Source organism: Pungitius pungitius, chromosome 2 (genome assembly GCF_949316345.1).
Source record: "Pungitius pungitius chromosome 2, fPunPun2.1, whole genome shotgun sequence".
NCBI classification, from domain to species: domain Eukaryota; kingdom Metazoa; phylum Chordata; class Actinopteri; order Perciformes; family Gasterosteidae; genus Pungitius; species Pungitius pungitius.
In genome coordinates, this window is record NC_084901.1 from 12,303,526 (window position 1) to 12,320,822 (window position 17,297).

At 41.6% G+C, this 17,297-nt stretch overlaps 1 protein-coding gene across 1 annotated transcript; it reads right to left on the reverse strand.

Moving 5' to 3' along the window:
• Positions 1-1,984: 1,984 nt before the first annotated feature.
• rint1 (RAD50 interactor 1) lies at positions 1,985-17,168 on the reverse strand. The gene is made up of 15 exons (XM_062560424.1): positions 16,729-17,168; positions 16,074-16,199; positions 15,051-15,166; positions 14,702-14,875; positions 14,482-14,622; positions 13,772-13,955; positions 12,860-12,970; positions 12,306-12,531; positions 11,496-11,633; positions 10,853-10,947; positions 10,302-10,406; positions 9,718-9,938; positions 6,718-6,898; positions 3,272-3,390; positions 1,985-2,927 (listed from the first exon to the last, which is right to left on the reverse strand). The coding sequence occupies exons 1-15, from the start codon at positions 16,966-16,968 to the stop codon at positions 2,714-2,716; spliced, it is 2,391 nt and encodes a 796-aa protein (XP_062416408.1). The 5' UTR covers positions 16,969-17,168; the 3' UTR covers positions 1,985-2,713.
• Between the last annotated feature and the right edge of the window lie 129 nt (positions 17,169-17,297).

Here is a 17,297-nt window from a genome sequence, read left to right on the forward strand (position 1 = left end):
GACTAGAGAGGTCTGGCTCATTCATTCTGGTTGGTTTATTACACTTCCATCCTAAATTAAACGGTTAGGCCCAAGAGGTGAAAAGGCCCAGATTATAAGAAATAATGTTGGTCAAATGTGTGATCTAAGGAAAATGACTCGTGTGGCATTCAGACGAGATTTTTTTTTACATTTTTTCTCACTAGACAAAAACAATAAGAGAGATTAATTAATTTCTACCATGTCACTTAATGTGACCTGTGGAGCTGTGGGCAGATACCACCATCAGGCTAAAATTGGGTTGGGAACTATTGCAACAGACTACCTGCTCTTAAGCATGTTGGACACACAAGCATAACACGGTTACAGAAAATCTACTTCCTGCCAACAGAAGCCTGTTTAGTTTAGTTGTACATCTGAGTAAGCTCATAGAGGAGCTAAGGTGATGATAGAGGACCTTACTCAAATGTACAATTCATTGTGATTTTAGGGTTGATTCGCCACCATTGTTGCACACATCTTGTTTTATTTATTTTATTTAAAAACAAAAAATACCTCTAATGAAGCAACTTTTGTTTTTTTTATATTAAACATTAAGAATAATTGACCTACAAACTTATTTGTCACACTTCAATCCTGAATTAAATATTTTAAGCCAAAGAGGTGAAAGGATGAGAAGATCTAATGTTGGACTGTGTTCCAAAGTATATTACTTCAGTTTTATTGCCGTCAGATTTGTTACTATTTAGAAAAAACTAAGCCTTAAGTTATCACTGATTGCGCCCATGTTAGTTCCACCTCAAGCCAGATTTTAGGGAAGCTTCTAAATTGCACAGAGACCTTTTATTTCCAAGAGAAAGCATTAAATTCCTATTTCAAGGAAGAGTATCCCCAGTTACAGCGAGGCTGAATGCATGTACCAACAAGAGGTGGACTCTCTAACAAGAGTCACACTTTTGCTCCAACAAAGCGCTCAAGACCAGGAAGCTGCAGGGATAGAATGTGCTTTACCCAGGTGTTAGTGTACTGCTGGACAGTGCTCTCAATAAATTGCCAAATTTATGGATTCAAATTCCTGAATGGTGTTACAAGAAGATATTGTCAGCACTTGTTATATTTATGTCTTTCTTCTACTTGTAAAAAGGGCAAATATAGAAAATGTGAAACGATGCCATGACCACCATGTTTCCCTGTTCACATGTTGTGTTTTCTTGCCACTCTTCTATTAAGGCTGTATTTATGGAATACATGGTTACTTGTTGTCCCGTGCACAGATTCTGTCCACCTCCGGAGTTACCATGGGACTCCTGGTTGCTGCTTTATCAAGGACATCACAGTGTCCTCGAGATAAATGTGACCTTTGACTTTGGTGATGATAGAGGAACTTACTCAAGTGTACAAGTAAAGAGGATACTCATGTCAAAAGGTGTCTCTCTGCCACTAGAGACAACCTGTCCAAACATTCTTTTCTTCTACTAAATTACATTCCAGTGTCACTAAACTGCAAACTTATCTATATATCGAGGGATATGTTTATTCTCTCAGTTCACAATCACAGTTTAACAGTTTTATAACGTAAAACCCTCCTCCCAACCAGGCTTCAGCAGACTACTGTTAGTGGGATATACATTTTCTGTAACAGCATCATGCTCGTGTGTCCAACATGCTTAAGAGCAGGTAGCAATGGTTCGCACAAACCAATTCTATCCTGACGGTGTGCATCTGTCCACAGCCCCGGAGGTCACTCTGAGGGTCACATGAAAGGTAACATTGTAGAATTTAATTCAAATATATAATGTTCTTATCTAGCGAGAACAAATGTAAAACATTGTAGATGTAAAGTATTCTAGAGTCAAAATGTCTGAATGCCATACAAGTCATTTTGACCACAGCAATTGACCAACATTATTTATCATCTGGGACCTTTGACCTCTTGGGCCTAACCGTTCAAATGGAAGTGTGATAAACAAACCAGAATGAATGAGCCAGACCTCTCTAGTCCAACCCTGATCATAACTGTCATTATTTATTGCTTAATAAACAACACATTTCCCCTCTTTCATGATATAAATATAACATGATGAACAATATGAAAATGAATCAACAAAGGTTGCAAATTAACCCTAATAATCACATGAAATAAACAGCATCAAATACATCTGTAATAACCTAGATCAGGGGTGTTTGCCCACGTACGCGGGGCACGGACGATCAGCGTGAACAACGGCTGGCGGGGGCGGCGCTGGCGGTCCGACCGAAAAGTACATGGAGTCCGGGCTGCATGAGGGAGGGCGGAGTTAACGTTATTGCTTTCCTCACTATAATTTCAGTAAAAGTAACTGTGTCCACACCAGCTATCAGATCCTCCTCTTCCCTTAGATTTAATGCATATTCTACTCACATTAGCTGTTTTAAGTACTGGTTGTATTATTTCAACTTCAAACTCATGTTTTACTGAGGTAATAAATGTAGTGATGTATTTTATATGTGAGGATTTGCCCCTGGTGGCTAGTGGAGAGGATGCATTAAGACACATTTTATTACAAAGTCCATTTTGACATGACAATGGTCATTACATTGTTGTCGCATAATTCAGTCAACTGAGGTTACAGGTTAGTGGGTCCCTGGAATATAGTGAACACACTCATAACTTCATAAAACTACTTAATGAACCCTCGGATCCGTCCAAACTTAGCGTATTTACAAAGTAAATTACAAACATTAAGGGAGCTTGTTACTGTCCAGGCCACGAGGCTCTGAGGTTGAGGAGAATGCACACGTCACAGGAAGCCAAGCAGTAGACCCCCAGCTCGTTGAGAGCACACTCTGGTGGGGGGTTCTCTGCACCAGCCCAGCCAGTCCCCCCCTCCTCTGACTCTTTGAGGAGATTCCTCAGCAGAATAGCAGAGCCCACGTTAAGACACAAGATGATGCACGCCTCCTTAACACTGTGGAGAGAGGGAGACAAAGCTCATATAAAGCTGCAAGAACTTAAGTGTCTCCCTTTACAAGGGCATTATGGAGACACAATCGAAAAATAAAATGAATAACTAAGTGGACAATAAAATTAATATAGATAGATATATAATATAGTTTTTTTATGTATTTATTTGTGTCCTTTACAGACATCAGACCAATTTATTTTTAATGTGAGGCACAAAGATCAAAGAAGCAGAGTGCAGCTTTTGCTCGTCAATGAAGAAAGAGGAACACACCTGAACAACATTCTTATGCTGAGGCAATGAAACGCGCACACCCACACCCACACCCACACCCACCCACACCCACTTACTGCTTAAAGAAGTTCTCCGGTCTTTTGCAGTAGTGACCAAACAGAGGAAACAGATTTCTGGTCATGTCAAACTGAAGCTGTGCTGCTCCACCTTCACTGAAATGATTGGAGAGGATCACCTGATGGAGAAACACAAGAACACGTTCAGCCCTTTTCATGTAGCCAGACTCCACTGGCTGTCTCTACTGGCTCCATCTCAACTGGCTCAGTTTCCAGTTCCCTAATTCCAGTCAGGATGACTGATAAAACATCATCAATTTGTTCCCACAGTCCACATAGAAAGAACCTCATCTAAGTTGAAACCGTTTCCACCCCACCCCGTTTAACCTGTAAGTGTTCAAATCTGCCTACTAAATGTTAGATCTCAATAAGTCATTTAATCTGCCAGGATTTTATCTTGACAAAAGATTTTGACTTTTTTATAATCTTTGACTAGCCCAGAGGATTGCACACCCCTAATTGAATCATCCGCCAGAATATGTTTTTTTTCACGAACCTAGATTAACAGGCCGAGAAGGTGGCCATAATAATATTTTTAGTCATTCCCTCATTCCTCATTTGAATATCTATCAATATATTTATTCTTAAGAACAAGCACCCATTCTATGCGTCCTAATCCACAGACCTCCAAATCTTAATTCTGGTTTGATTGAGGAATTATCAGACCTCCTATCCTGCATTATGGTAATTTATGATGAAGTTCTTATTGCTGGTGATTTCAACATCCATGTTTGCTGCCCCACTCCCTTGCCTGCTTCATAGTTCAGCAACTTTCACCCCATTTGTGAATCAATGGAGCCACAACAAATGACACAAATCTTTTTTTGTGTGGAAAACGTGACTCTTTGTGATTTTGCAGTCTCTGATCACAAGGCAATGTTCTTGTTCCAATCCTCTCTTCTGGGCACAAACACCCCAAATTGATTTCTTTCCGCCCGTTAACTGCTCTCTACTCATCACTTCTGCAGTGCTTTTACTGATTCGCAGTGTAGTTCTAATGACAGACAACTTGGCCTCTCCGTAGGCGAGCTTGTGAGCACTATTAACAGTTTCTGTACAAACATTTGGATACCATAGCTCCCGTTAGCTGTAAGAAGTGGACTTAATCTTCTCTGCCATGGCTTACTGAAGATATGAGGAAATTAAAACAAAAATGCAGAAAGGCTGAACGGTTTTGGAAAAAAGACAAACCAACTAATGTTTTTATATCAGAAAACCGTTAAAGAAGCAACACTTTACAGATCTGATCATTAAACATGCTCACAGTCCCAGAATCCTTTTTAATACAATAAATTCTGTACCCTTCCCCCCCATTGAACCAACCTGCAAATTCAACTCCAGAGAGATGTGAGGAATTCTTAAATTACTTTTGAAATAAAGTCCTGGAGATTCGGGTCCATTTCCATACAGAAATTGTTGAGCCTGATGCTGACTCACCCTTACCATTTTCACTATCCCACTTCAGTGAAATCTCTGTGCAACAGGGTGATTTAAGTCTTTCTAAATCATCCACCTGTTCTTCAGACTGCATTCTCACTAGGTTTTAAAAAGCTGTATTCTTAGTTGGTCCTCACATTTTATCCATTATTAACTGATCCCTGTCAACAGCTATTTTTCCCTCAAATTTTAAACATGCTACTGTTTGCCCACTCTTAAAGAAAGCCACTTTAGATCCCTGAGTTTTAAGTAATTTTAGACCCATTTCCAAGCTGCCATTTCTATCAACGATTTTAGAAAAGACGTTCTCCAATCAATTGATTTTATTTATGAATAATAATGACCTTTTTGAAAAATTCAGACTCAGGCTTTTTTTCCAGGCTTCTGTTCCCTCCGCAGCACTCAGACTGCACTATCACAAATGTCAATGTCACAAATGACCTACTACTTGCATTCGATCCAGCCCTGTACTCAGTTTTAATTCTTCTTTATCTCAGCTCAGCTTTTGATACTGTGGACCACAATGTTTTAATCAGCCGTATAAAAAATGATGTTGGGGTCAGTGGTGTAGGATTGGACTGGTTAATTTCATATCTGTCACACAGGTCATTTTCTGTAAGGCTTGGAGATGCCGCCGCCTCCTCCTCCTCATTTGCTTTTCTGTTCGGTGGTGTCCCTCAGGGGTTTATATTGGGTCACCTTCTATTCACCATATACATGCTACCCCTAGGCCATATCATTCGACGACATAACGCAGAGTTTCATTGTTACGCAGATGAAACTTTACATCCCTTAGTAAGCCTGGTAGCTCTACCACTTCCTGCATCACGTCCGGTCTTGCTGAAATTAGAAAATAGTTTAACAACTGAAAATGCGAGGTTGTTATTATTACACCTGCCTCCCCAAACACAAGCTGCGTGCCCAGGACTGGGCACAGATCAGCCTGGAGATTAAGCTGTGGGTATGAAGCACACAACCTGGACATTCTTTTTGACTTTGCACTGTCCTTTGATGCTCAGGTTACCAAAGCAGATCTGCTTCACCCAACTGAAACTATTAAGGAAAATCAGGTCTTTCCTCTCACATGCAGACCTAGAAACAGTCATCAACGCGCATATCTTTTCCAGGCTGGACTATTGCAACGCACACTATTCTGGCATTAGCCGGCGGAACATTGAGACTACAAATGAAACAGAATTTTAACCTAATTATATGAAAAGAAGCAACCAAATCACACTAGTCCTTGCAGCTCTGCACTGGCTACCTTTGAGCTTTAGAATTGATTTTACTGCTTGTTTTTAAGGCTCTAAACAATCTCGCTCCTGCTTACATCAGTGAGCTCTTGAGCCCGTATGAGCCTGAGATCTTCCGGCAGGGCCTTATTAACTGTCCCAAACTCTTGATTGGTCACTAAAGGTCACCAGGCCATTGCGGTCAGAGCCCCTAAACTGTGGAACTCCCTTCCCAGCAAATTGACACAGGCAAATTCAGTGTCCTATTTTATATCCCTTCTAAAGACACACTTTTACCAGCTGGCTTATTTATATATTTGATGGATTTTATCTAATTTATTATGAACTGCTGATTGTATTTTGTAAAACTTGTGTGCGTATTGTTAAGCACTTTGTAACTTTGTTGTTTGAAAGGTGCTAGTAAAAGTTATTATTATTATTATGTAACTGCGGGGCAAAGAAACCCAATGGCTTTTGGATTTCATGAATATTAAAATAAAGCATAACTTTACTTATATGCTCAATTTAAAGGAAATGTAAATAAATGGGGAGTAGACTATTTCCTAAAAATCTACCATCCCCAAAAAATAGAAACCTCCTCAAGAGATGTAAAGTGTACTTTCAGAATGTACTAACCCCCAATCAGGATATTTTGGGGGGTTTATTCACCCCATAACCCTGCAGTGTAAAATGTTGAGCTATCCCTCCCTCAGACGGGCTGACTGTGTGAGATCTACAAATAGTCCCATGAGGTTTGGGTATGTACTCATCGCTTACATCCTGGTACAGTACGTGGTCCAGTCTCTCCGCGAGACCCTGCCAGGCCAGTTGGAACAAAGAAAAACTCAGGACCTGATGGAGGTTCAACAATCTGTCCCTCACACATAGCATCATGGGACATGCTGAACTGGACAGGGTCATAGTAGACTGTTCCTGCTGGGCCGGCAGGGACAGCCACCTAAAAGATGGAAGGAGGAGAACAGTCAGAAAAATTAGTAGAAGAAGAAGAAGAAGAAGAATGGGAAGAGGAAGAAAACTGTTTGAAACAATGCCATCAACATTCACATTAGAGGGCCTTTCAACATTTCCAAAAATCTCTCATGCACACATTTTGCTGGTGTCTCATTAGTTAAGCCATCCTTAGTGCCTCCTCCTCATTTAGAGACCATTAAGGCTTTCAAAATATGAGCCAGGGTATGGAAGTAAATCTGTGTCATCGGGGGTTGAAATAAAAAGTTGATTGAATTTCTAGCACTGAATATTTATGCATTGAAATTATGTACCTGAATGTTTTTCAACATTAAAACACCACAAAAAAATTCAACCTAAAAAAAAAAAATGTTGAAATATTCGAAATGTAGGCTACAATATTCAACCCAAAAAATTCCACCTTGAGACACCAACATCCGGGACACTAAGGAAGAGCAATAGATTCTAGATTCAAGATCAGGAGCGTGCGTCAAGCGAAAGGAGCGAGCACCCAAAACACCTTCGGCTTCGGATTGTATCCATGTCCCATAATAACGGGGCTTTAACTCTTCTTCATGCCATCAGTGTGGTTTGTGTCTGTAAGATTCCGTAATGGACACCTGACATTTGTACATTAACAGACTGTATTGGACATGAACTAAGCGGAAGTTAAACAAGAGCGTACAGCCGCTCACAATACGCCTCTTCTTCTAGTTGTGAATTTATTTAATGATGCTGAGATCCTTCGACAAGCTGTTAGGAGTGATTGGCGGAGTTTTGAATCCAGGAACGCGCTTGAAGAGGCACATGAGCTGCTGTATTGTAGTGAAGGGGGGGGGGGCAGCGGCTTTAACGGAGCGTGCAGACGCATAAACCCCACAGGACATGCAGGAATAACCGCAGTAGCGCCGGGTGCGGAAAGTGGTCGGTGGAAGGATCCTTTTTCTGAGCGGCACAAGCCGATCTCAGTTGGGTATTAAGCGACATTCAAAGTCCACGTAACGTTAAATGAGTCTTCATGGCCATGGGTGAACTTTATTGAGGATCTGGCACAACACAGCGACCTGCAAGTAGCGTCATACATACAGGGATGTACGTCTTAATGCGAGGCTTTAGAATTGATCTCAAAGGGATCCTGTATTTGATCATAAAGTCTGACACGAGAACCCATTTTTCAGTGACGGTGTTACGTGCCTACTGGTTTTTGAACTACTGGTTTGGCTACGGGTGCGTGTTTGTTTCCCCCCGGCAGGCAGGTGTTGTCTGCCTCCGTCACTTGAGTCGTCACACATTTGCAAACATATTGTGCTGAAAATGTTCAAAAATGCATCCCATATCCATTGCAGCGATTACGATTGTATAAGTGAGCACTACGTCACTGCCACGTATGAAGTAATACACAAAAGAACATTTATTAAAAGTCCGCCACAACCGGGATTCGAACCGTGTCGCGCAAAATAAAGTTGTGCCACAAAGCAGCTGCGCTACACACTCGGCCAGCCGAGCTTATGGGATTCTGATTTATTTGTATAGTTGTAATAAAGTTTTATATCGTCAGTGGTGAGCAAACGTTTTGGTTCAGGGTGAACATTATATGTTCTTTTATGTATTTCTTCTTACGTTGCCACACTGACATGAAGAAGAGTTACCAGGGTAACTGAAATTAAGGTGATACAGATGCATCAACCCTACTGGTGTTAAAACTCGGTCTTAGCAGCGCCATCTTCAACTGGCCTTTATATCTTTTCACAGGCAGCTCCTGGATTTTAAGATAATACACACAACACATATACAATAACTCTCAGGACGGACCCTGGATGCAGTCTGATTCCACTACTGTACACCCTTTATACACACAACTGTGCTGCGAACATGACAAGCATGAGATCATACCATCTTGATTAATTTGACTGGACAGAAGAACTCTAGGAGCAACATGGAAGGTCGAGCACAATGGTGTTTACTTTAATAAGACAAAATGAATCACTGTTCCACTGAACAGCTCATCTATTGAGATTGTTGACAGTTTTACATTCCTGGGTCGGAGCAGAAGAGTGACTCCAAAAGGGGAGTGATAGAGCCAAGAAAGACTATAAACAACCACTGGAATGATTGGTACAGATGTTTACATTCACTTGACAAGGCCTTCTAGCAATAAAGGTAAATAAGACGGGAGAAAAGAAGGAAATCATGAAAGGTGTAAACAGCCATTGACAATAGGCTTTGTGTCCAATGAGGGATGAGTTCTATGCAAAAGGCTGGAGTTCAGGAGGAATCTCAAGGACTGATGCTGCACTGAGTAGTAAACGTGTAACACCATGAGGAGTCCATCATGGTAAAATGCGACCACAGCCCAGTACCATTACTTCTTCACTCCAACCAGATCGATATAAAATGTCAGCCTGGCACTATTCAAGATATTTATTGTCATGTCTACAGTGTAACAGGTTACTCTGTACAATGGCATTCTTATTTTGCTATGCCCACTTTCCACATAGCTACAGATTATATAGCCAGGCTCTCTTTATTAAAATCACCACACGGGTCAACACCACCTTTTACTTAGAGATGTAACTGATGCAACTAATGTCAAAGAGGCATTTTGTGTAACCACAGTAATGCAGTGCCTAAAAGGGGGATGTGCGGTTGCTGTGGTTACTAATATGGAATTTTTTTGGGAGTGAGGATTAACAGAGATAGTGGTGCGCAACCAAAAGACAGAAGTGTGCTGTTTTTATTAAGCCCGGTGCTACTACACTCACCTATTAAAACAAAATAGTCTAATGATCATCATTTATTAAGACTCACCGATCTTGGCTGTACACTTTGGCTTTTTCCGTGACTTCTCTCATGGTCCATTCAAGAAGCCTTCCCATCATGTCTCCTTTCAGTCGATCCAGCAACGCCAACAAGCCTTCAAACAGTGAGCCCTCCAGAGAAGCCAGGCGACCCACCTCCATCACCCCCAGGCCTCCCATTACCACTTCTTCACCAAGGGAAACCGCTGCCTGCTGCAGCTGCAGAAAGAACTGGGGATAGAACAAACAAGCAGGTAAACACGGCTTCTCTCATTTGACTTAACAGCGATGGTACTGACATAACAGTTAGTTTTCAAATTGTCAAGTGCTGTAGGCTCCCATTTATTTTCCCATTTTCGCTAACTTGTGAGGAATGTGAAGAAGGTTATCTTCAACAGTTCAAGATCACAGGCTTAGAGACAGAAATAAAAACTCTGCGGGTGAAGAATTCCTTAAAGTAACAGTCCTCTGTCTTGGAAACATTTAACAATGGAGAAGCGTATTTTATTCAATGAAACGTCACAATAAGTACATAAATGTGTGTCGATCCATTCAACCATCTTCAAAGCCTGAGGGAGCCGCTATGTCACTCACTACATTGTCTCCCCAGTCGCCCAGGATGGTGGAAATGTAGTTAACAGCGTTAAGGATGGCACAGTAACGGGCACCCAGCGGGCAGCGGGACTCCTCCTTCATCACCTGAACAAAACAAAACAAAATCTCAATCACTTCTGTCTGACAGCCCTAAACAGCCCGCTTCAAAGTATCTAAACGACATAATACATTTTAAATGTACTCGCCAACAATAATATCCCCAATGCTCTATGCTAGGAACAGGATGGAAACTCTTAACATTCAACCTCCTCCTCCTGGCCTCTACGTCTATAACATTGTTCCAGATACATTACATGGCCTTTAGCAGACTTCGATTGCATTTTTAACCCATCCTACCCAGTGGGAGTAGTGTGCAGCCGTAAGGTTGCCCAAGTACCAGTTAGGGGTTAGGTGTCTTGCTCAGGGAAGACACCCACAACAGCGTCCCAGCGCACCTTCTCTACTTCATGCCCCATGGCCGCCCAGCTGGCTATTCCTTTGTTACATGACTTGTTCTCTTACACTACCCTCAGAGTCCCTGGCATTGTTACCTGGGTGAGTCGTATACGGAAGTCATCCAGCAGTTCTCTCTGCAGCCCTAGGAACTTGAGTTGTGCAGAAGGACAGGGCAAGGCCCGGTACCGCTCTGCAGAATACCACAGAAAGACAAAGAAAAATGACTTTCCATCAAACAGTTTTACGAACGTACCTTGCACATCCTTCATTAGGTTATAAAGTGACACACTGTGGGAACACTTTTAGTCTGATTTAGAAGTCTTCCTTACAACAATAGTGATATAATTATTTTATTAATGGACTTTACCACCTTATACAATCGAATATTACTGTGTCTTTAAGTCTTTAATAATCAGAGACATTAGTGGATGGATTGAGCTTGAGTGATGAAAATTGACATCAGCACGTTTTGAAGGTTGAGTGCTTTGGTGTGTTGGGGGGGGGGGGCCCAAGGCCACGTAAGAGAGACACCACCCCCCCTGCCGGTTTGACGACGTGGGGAAACCCCGCAACACCCCACAAGTTGTTTTTGCTCCAGCTTTTTGGGGTTAGGAGAAATCCCACAGCCACATTAGCACGTAGAAGCACACAGTGAAGTAGTACTGTCTTAATGTATATGTTAAATGCCGTTCCAAAGAAAAGAGTCCTAGCGGTGCCTTAAATTAGCTGAGATCTTACCGGTGATGACCTGAAGAAGAGTCATGAAGGTCTCAGCACAGTCTGGAGCCTTTAGCTCGTCCATGTCGCTGATATCTTTGTACTGAGAGCTCCAGGCTCCCTCGGCTGACAGCATGGCATCCATCTTCTCCACTGCCACTGAGTACAGACGGGGATACGGGGTCGTTTAAGCTCCACAGGTGTTTAGAGGCATGTTTCTCTGGGATTGTTTACAGTATAACTGTGTTGATATGCCGATCTTCACTTAATTCGGCTTGAATGTTATAAAGCAATATGAAATGGTAGATGACTTCAAAACACCAAGACAATATTTATGTGGTTTCTTATGCTTCATGTTGCCCATTGATATATATTCCAATTTGAATTAAGTCTTTAAAAAAGTGCAAAGTATCTAATAATTATTAGATGCATCAATTCGATTTGAATTTGAGGTACAAGTCAACAGGCTGAAGGAGAGTTTCTCTCCTCTAAAAACCTTTTATGAGGGAATAACCTCCACTCTGTTATGACACCGTACCTGGAAGTGTTTTTGCAGTTCCGAATAATCAAAGGGATTTTCTTTAGTGGATAAATATTTAGTTCCACTTCCATTCTTATCAAACCAGTACATTTAAGCGAAACCAAATCAGGAGCTGCAGTATTTTGATTGGACTAATTGACAGTCAAAAGTTTGGAAACATTTTCTCATTCAATTCAATGAGAAAGTGGGTACAAACTTTTGACTGGTACTGTATGTAATAACTCAAATATGACTTTGACTTTTAATGCCACCACTGGGTGACATAACACTGTCCAGACTCTCACACTTACTCTTCTTTTCCACAGTGAGCCACTTCTGAAGGGTTGCGTCTTCCAGCAGGAGGTGGAGCAGACCAGGAAGCGCCTGGGGATATGACTGGTTGATCCGCAGCTCCTTCTCAAACTGCAGCACCTCCTCCACCAGGTGACAGAAGAGCACATCATCGTACAGCAGCCTGGAGGCGTCACTGGCCACTTTCTCCTGGACCAGACACAGAAGGCCTCGACACAGCTCCACCTGAATGCATCAAAACATGAATCACTTACTGGGCCAAATAGAGAACTACACCTAACCAGAAGTATGGAAGCCCTGAAAGGCCAGTGAGAAAAAAGGCTTTACCAGGATAATTCCTCTAAATGAATTAATAACAAATTCCGAGGATCAGGTGGGTTAAAACTTTTTTTAAAGTTATTTCTTTAATCTTTTTTTTTTTAATTGAAACAATTTACATTACATTTTAAAACAAAACTCACTAAGTAGAAATAGGTTTGAGTCCCATTTGGAAAATTGGGGGCTTCCGTAGAGTGGAGATCAGTCAGTTTGTGGCTGTTAGAACAAAGCATACCATGGCACTGATAGGGGCCTCAGCTCGGTCCAGGATAGGTTGGATCTTTTCCTCCATGAAAGCGGAGCTGTTCCCCATCCACATGAGAACTTGTGTGAGGTACCACTCAGGCTGAAAAATGCAAACAGATGAGGAGTTTAAGAGGTTATAGAGCATTGCCAAAGAATTCAGACAATGTTCTACCAGAACCAGATAGTCATGTCCTTTTTTCTGTGAAGATAACAAGTCTGATTCAGTTGCCATTCCTTTTAGAAGTAAAAATGACAGGCATGTCAGTATCTACGGAAAAATACAATACATTATACTGTAATGTGAAATCAGCATTCATAAAAACTATTACTGTCAGTTAAATGCGTTATTAAAGACCATTTTAACTATGTCAATTTTTATACCGCAAGATTTCTTTTTGGGGGATGGATGAGTGTTGTCTTAAAATGTCAACAGGCTTGTCTGTGTGAACTGTTATGGTTCAATGTTTCTGAAATAAGAGACCTGACTGCTTTGTTCGTAGCAAACTTGAAAAAAAAGAAAATATTAAGCCATGGTTTAACTGCACTATAGGCTGATTCCAAATAAATGAAGCGACATTTAGAATAGATTAAAATGTTTGATTAAGTGTGATTAATTTTGAGTTAACTATGACATTAATGTGATTAAATATTTTAATCATTTGACAGCACTAATAAAAACATAAAACCAAATAGTTCCGGTGGCTGGTTTTCAAAATCTTAGTCTGCATCGCTGATGAATTCAACACACTTTAACCCCAGAATGCTCCATCAGACTATACTATTTAGTTTCACTGTTGTGAATCAACTGGAGTTTTGTCTGACATTGTTCTGATATTTACTAAGTTGTTGCAAGAGTGTGTGTGTGTGTGTGTGTGTAACATCCAGCCTGTTTGGGACAGACCTTGCTGAGGGAGTTGGTCTGCCGATTCCCATAGAAGTGGTATCTAAACCTCCTACTGAGCGGTAGCAGCATAATCTGAATGGGCAAACACAGGGGGGGGACTTGGGATGGGGCTGCAGAAGCAGGCTGAGAAGGGGGGGCAACATGACATGAAGCCAGAGGCCTCTGGGAAATGAGGTCATCACTTTTAGGGGAAGATCAAGGAGAAAACACTGTAAATATTTCCAAGGTTGTTTTGACTGATGTTTGACTCTGATCATTTTTGCATTTTCTTTGAGTGCAATCTTCTTGCACATAAATGTTCAGACCAAGATTGTTAAAAAGCGTTACATTACAGAACGCACCAGTGAACTATTCATACAGAAGATTTCCTCCACACCATGAGTCAATGAGCCATTTCTGTCATGAACTTGTAGACAGCTTCCATTCCAAAGTAGAAAATACTGCCACATCTATAAAGACAGACTTTGTAATTATAATTTGGAACTTAGAAAGGCAAGACAGTCCTTCTCTGACATCATAGCTAAAAGCCATAACAATACACGCTCCTTATTTGCTATTGTCGACAGGCGCTCCAGTATCAGTGGCTGCTGAGCTCCAATCCACTTGGGCATGCAATCAATTTGCCTCCTTTTTTTGTCCATACTACTGGACAGACAAATCAAGTGCATGGGACTCCCTCTGTGGAGAAAGACCAAAGGGAAGGATACGAGGTCTGCAGGGCGAGCAGTTGCGTGACGAGCAGCTCCAGCTGGCTGTTGATCTCCTGACCGTTGGCCGTCGGCGTCAGTGACTGAGTCGGGGGGGAGATGATCGGCCAGTGAAGTTGAATCAACACTTTCTCAAAATCGCTAGGAAAGAATTGAAGAACATTTGGTAATGAGACACCGAACCAGGATGACAACACGACCACATCATTGCATTTCCTACCTGGCCAGTCGGTCTTTGATGATCTTGTGCCAGAAGTGAAGCGTCTCTCTGAGGTAGTCCTGGAGGTGAGAACATCCTGACTGGTTCAGCCCGGCGTCCAGTGCGGCCATGTTGTCCACTGCCCTTATGGCCTCCCACACACTGCTGGTCATCAGACACTGCTGGACTGCACCACTGCAAACACAGTCAGCATATTTCCATCACAGCACAATATCAACTTTTAGAGTCATTGTACATTTGACAGCCATGGAACTGTACTTCACGATATGTAAGCATGTGCTTTATCTACGTTTCTCTCTTTTTCTCTCCCCACATCTGGCATGTCCATATCAATCTGCATTTACTGTACCTGAGCTCCTCTATATGTTGAAGGCACCGCAGGTATTTCACATGTCTCTCTATAGTGTCCACTTGGTTGAGCGTCTCGCCGAGGTTGTCCATCCATGGCTGGGCCCCCTGCAGGTGCTACAAGACGGAATAGTAAAGGAGAAAAAAAGAGAAGAAACATAAAATAATGTTTGGTTCTTCTCACCATGAAAAGTCTACCAGATAATAAATGTGCCATTTTAATAGAGTGTGTCGGAGGGGAGCTGAGATTTTATTCTCACTAAACCACACTTTGGAGATCAGCAGTGATAAGTCCAATTGTGATACATAATATATAATAAAGGTTTTTATTTTTATACCTGCACTGAAGAACACAAAGCAAAACAAAAGGGTAAGTTACTTAAAGAAGAGCTCCTTTCCAAGAAATAATGGTTGACTCCAAGCATTTTGTTGTTTTACAAGTATAATTTCTTTTTTGCAATAGTGGTAAAAAGGTAATGATCAATTAATAAGTGTTCTGTCTTCAGAACGCAGAATGAGATCTGAATTGCATATACAGTTCTAGTCAAAAGTTTGGACACGATTTCTCATTCAATTTATTGAGAAAAATGTAATACCATGCAAGAAAATGATCTTTTTATTTCTGTGTATTCAAATTCAGGATCACCATGTCAAATTGTTATTACCTCCACGTAGCCCACAGCACATCTGCTGTAACCAGGACTGCAGACTTGGCTCGTGAATCTCATCATTTTTAGTTAACTTGTGCATATTGATCAGATCTGATTTAAATAAAGGTTGATTTTCTTATGCATTATGAAGTGCGAATGTACAGACCTTGGGATGGGTAGTATATTTTTTGTTGAACTACTGTTGACAGAGTAATGAACATTCAAGCTTGTACACCTGTTAACATGAGAACCTGAAACACAGTCGGTTTAATACACAGCTACAGGGACTTGAATGAAACCTTTTTGTTGTTATAAGAGCAGATGAAAGGATTTGTAGCAGACTAATAGAAGCTAGCACATCTAGTTATCTTAACCTGGTGCAGTTTGTTGGAAACAAGTTGCTCTCTCTGCAGCAGGTCCTTCAGGGAACACGCTGCCTCCTCTGCAGCAGACAGAGCTGCAGAAACCTTCGGAGGCACACAGCTGGATACGGTTACAACCTGAAGGGCACAAAGCAGAGGAGTCACCGCAGGCGCAAACTGAAGTTGTAAAGAGGTCATAAATATTAAATATTCTCTTTGTAGTTTGCCTTCCCATTATAAGATCATCATTGAATCCAGAGACACACACTCACTCCTGAAAGAGCCACTAGTACAGAAATGAGGATGCTGAAAGAAGTGTCTGAGCCAAACTTTATGAATATAGCCCATTTCAGAATGTGTATCTATGTATCCTGGATGCTCTTAACAGACAACTGTAGGAGCTGCTGCCTGTGGGGAATACAGCAGCTCTACTCTATTGGATTGGATAATGTCCTGTGTTAGTAGAGAACAATATTAACGTTAGATAGAAATGTTAAATTTACAATACCCTTCACTTCATAGGACTATTTATACATCAGAAGAACACGTGTCTTTGTAAAACAACGAGAAGTTAAATTGGCATAATGTGTCCAGCTATCTCGTTCAAATTCACTGTAACTTTTTCTTACTGCATCGCTCTGTAAGAAATGCACAGCTGTTAGCTCACCTGTTCTTCCAGGACGCTGTTTTCCTCGCGCAGTTTTTCTAGCAGGTCACCAACATTCTTCAGGGACTTCAGGTCGCTGCCTACCTCCTTCTCCAGGAAATCCACCAGATAGTCATGTCCTGTCCCTGCATCTGCTGGCAAACATTCGCTACCTTTGCTGGATGTGTAGACGGACTCTAACAAGCTGTCTGTCAGTTTATTCATCATAGGCTTTGCTATTGCTGCTACGCGTGCCGCCATCTTTGTTTCTAGTGACGTCAGCCAACCTGCAGGAATGAGACAGGAGGGAAGCGCTCGTTTTATGAGCTTGACCCCTCTGTTATCGAAAGTGGTTAGGTGGCCACGCGGTATACCAACTTGTAGTTGTACTCGTCGTCTGGCCTCGAAATGTAGAGGTGGATACTTTCGTCAACTGAAACGTGGGTAGTTGGAGACTTGTTTCACCAGCACTTTAACTACGGGGCACAAAGGGATGGAAAACAAGCGCACAGTGCGCACGTCGACATCCAGATTCTGGCCACACGTCACAGAGTACACGTCAACAAATCAGACTAATACAAATTAGAATA

Bases quoted from the DNA above. Each gene is read 5' to 3' on its own strand.
- rint1 (XM_062560424.1), bottom strand. From the start codon at position 16,968: ATGGCGGCACGCGTAGCAGCAATAGCAAAGCCTATGATGAATAAACTG. The intron at 16,200-16,728 runs GTGAGCTAACAG...TGTGCCCTTCAG, and splicing joins ACAGCGTCCTGGAAGAACAG to GTTGTAACCGTATCCAGCTG. The intron at 6,899-9,717 runs GTGAGTCTTAAT...TCCATCTTTTAG, and splicing joins AAAGTGTACAGCCAAGATCG to GTGGCTGTCCCTGCCGGCCC.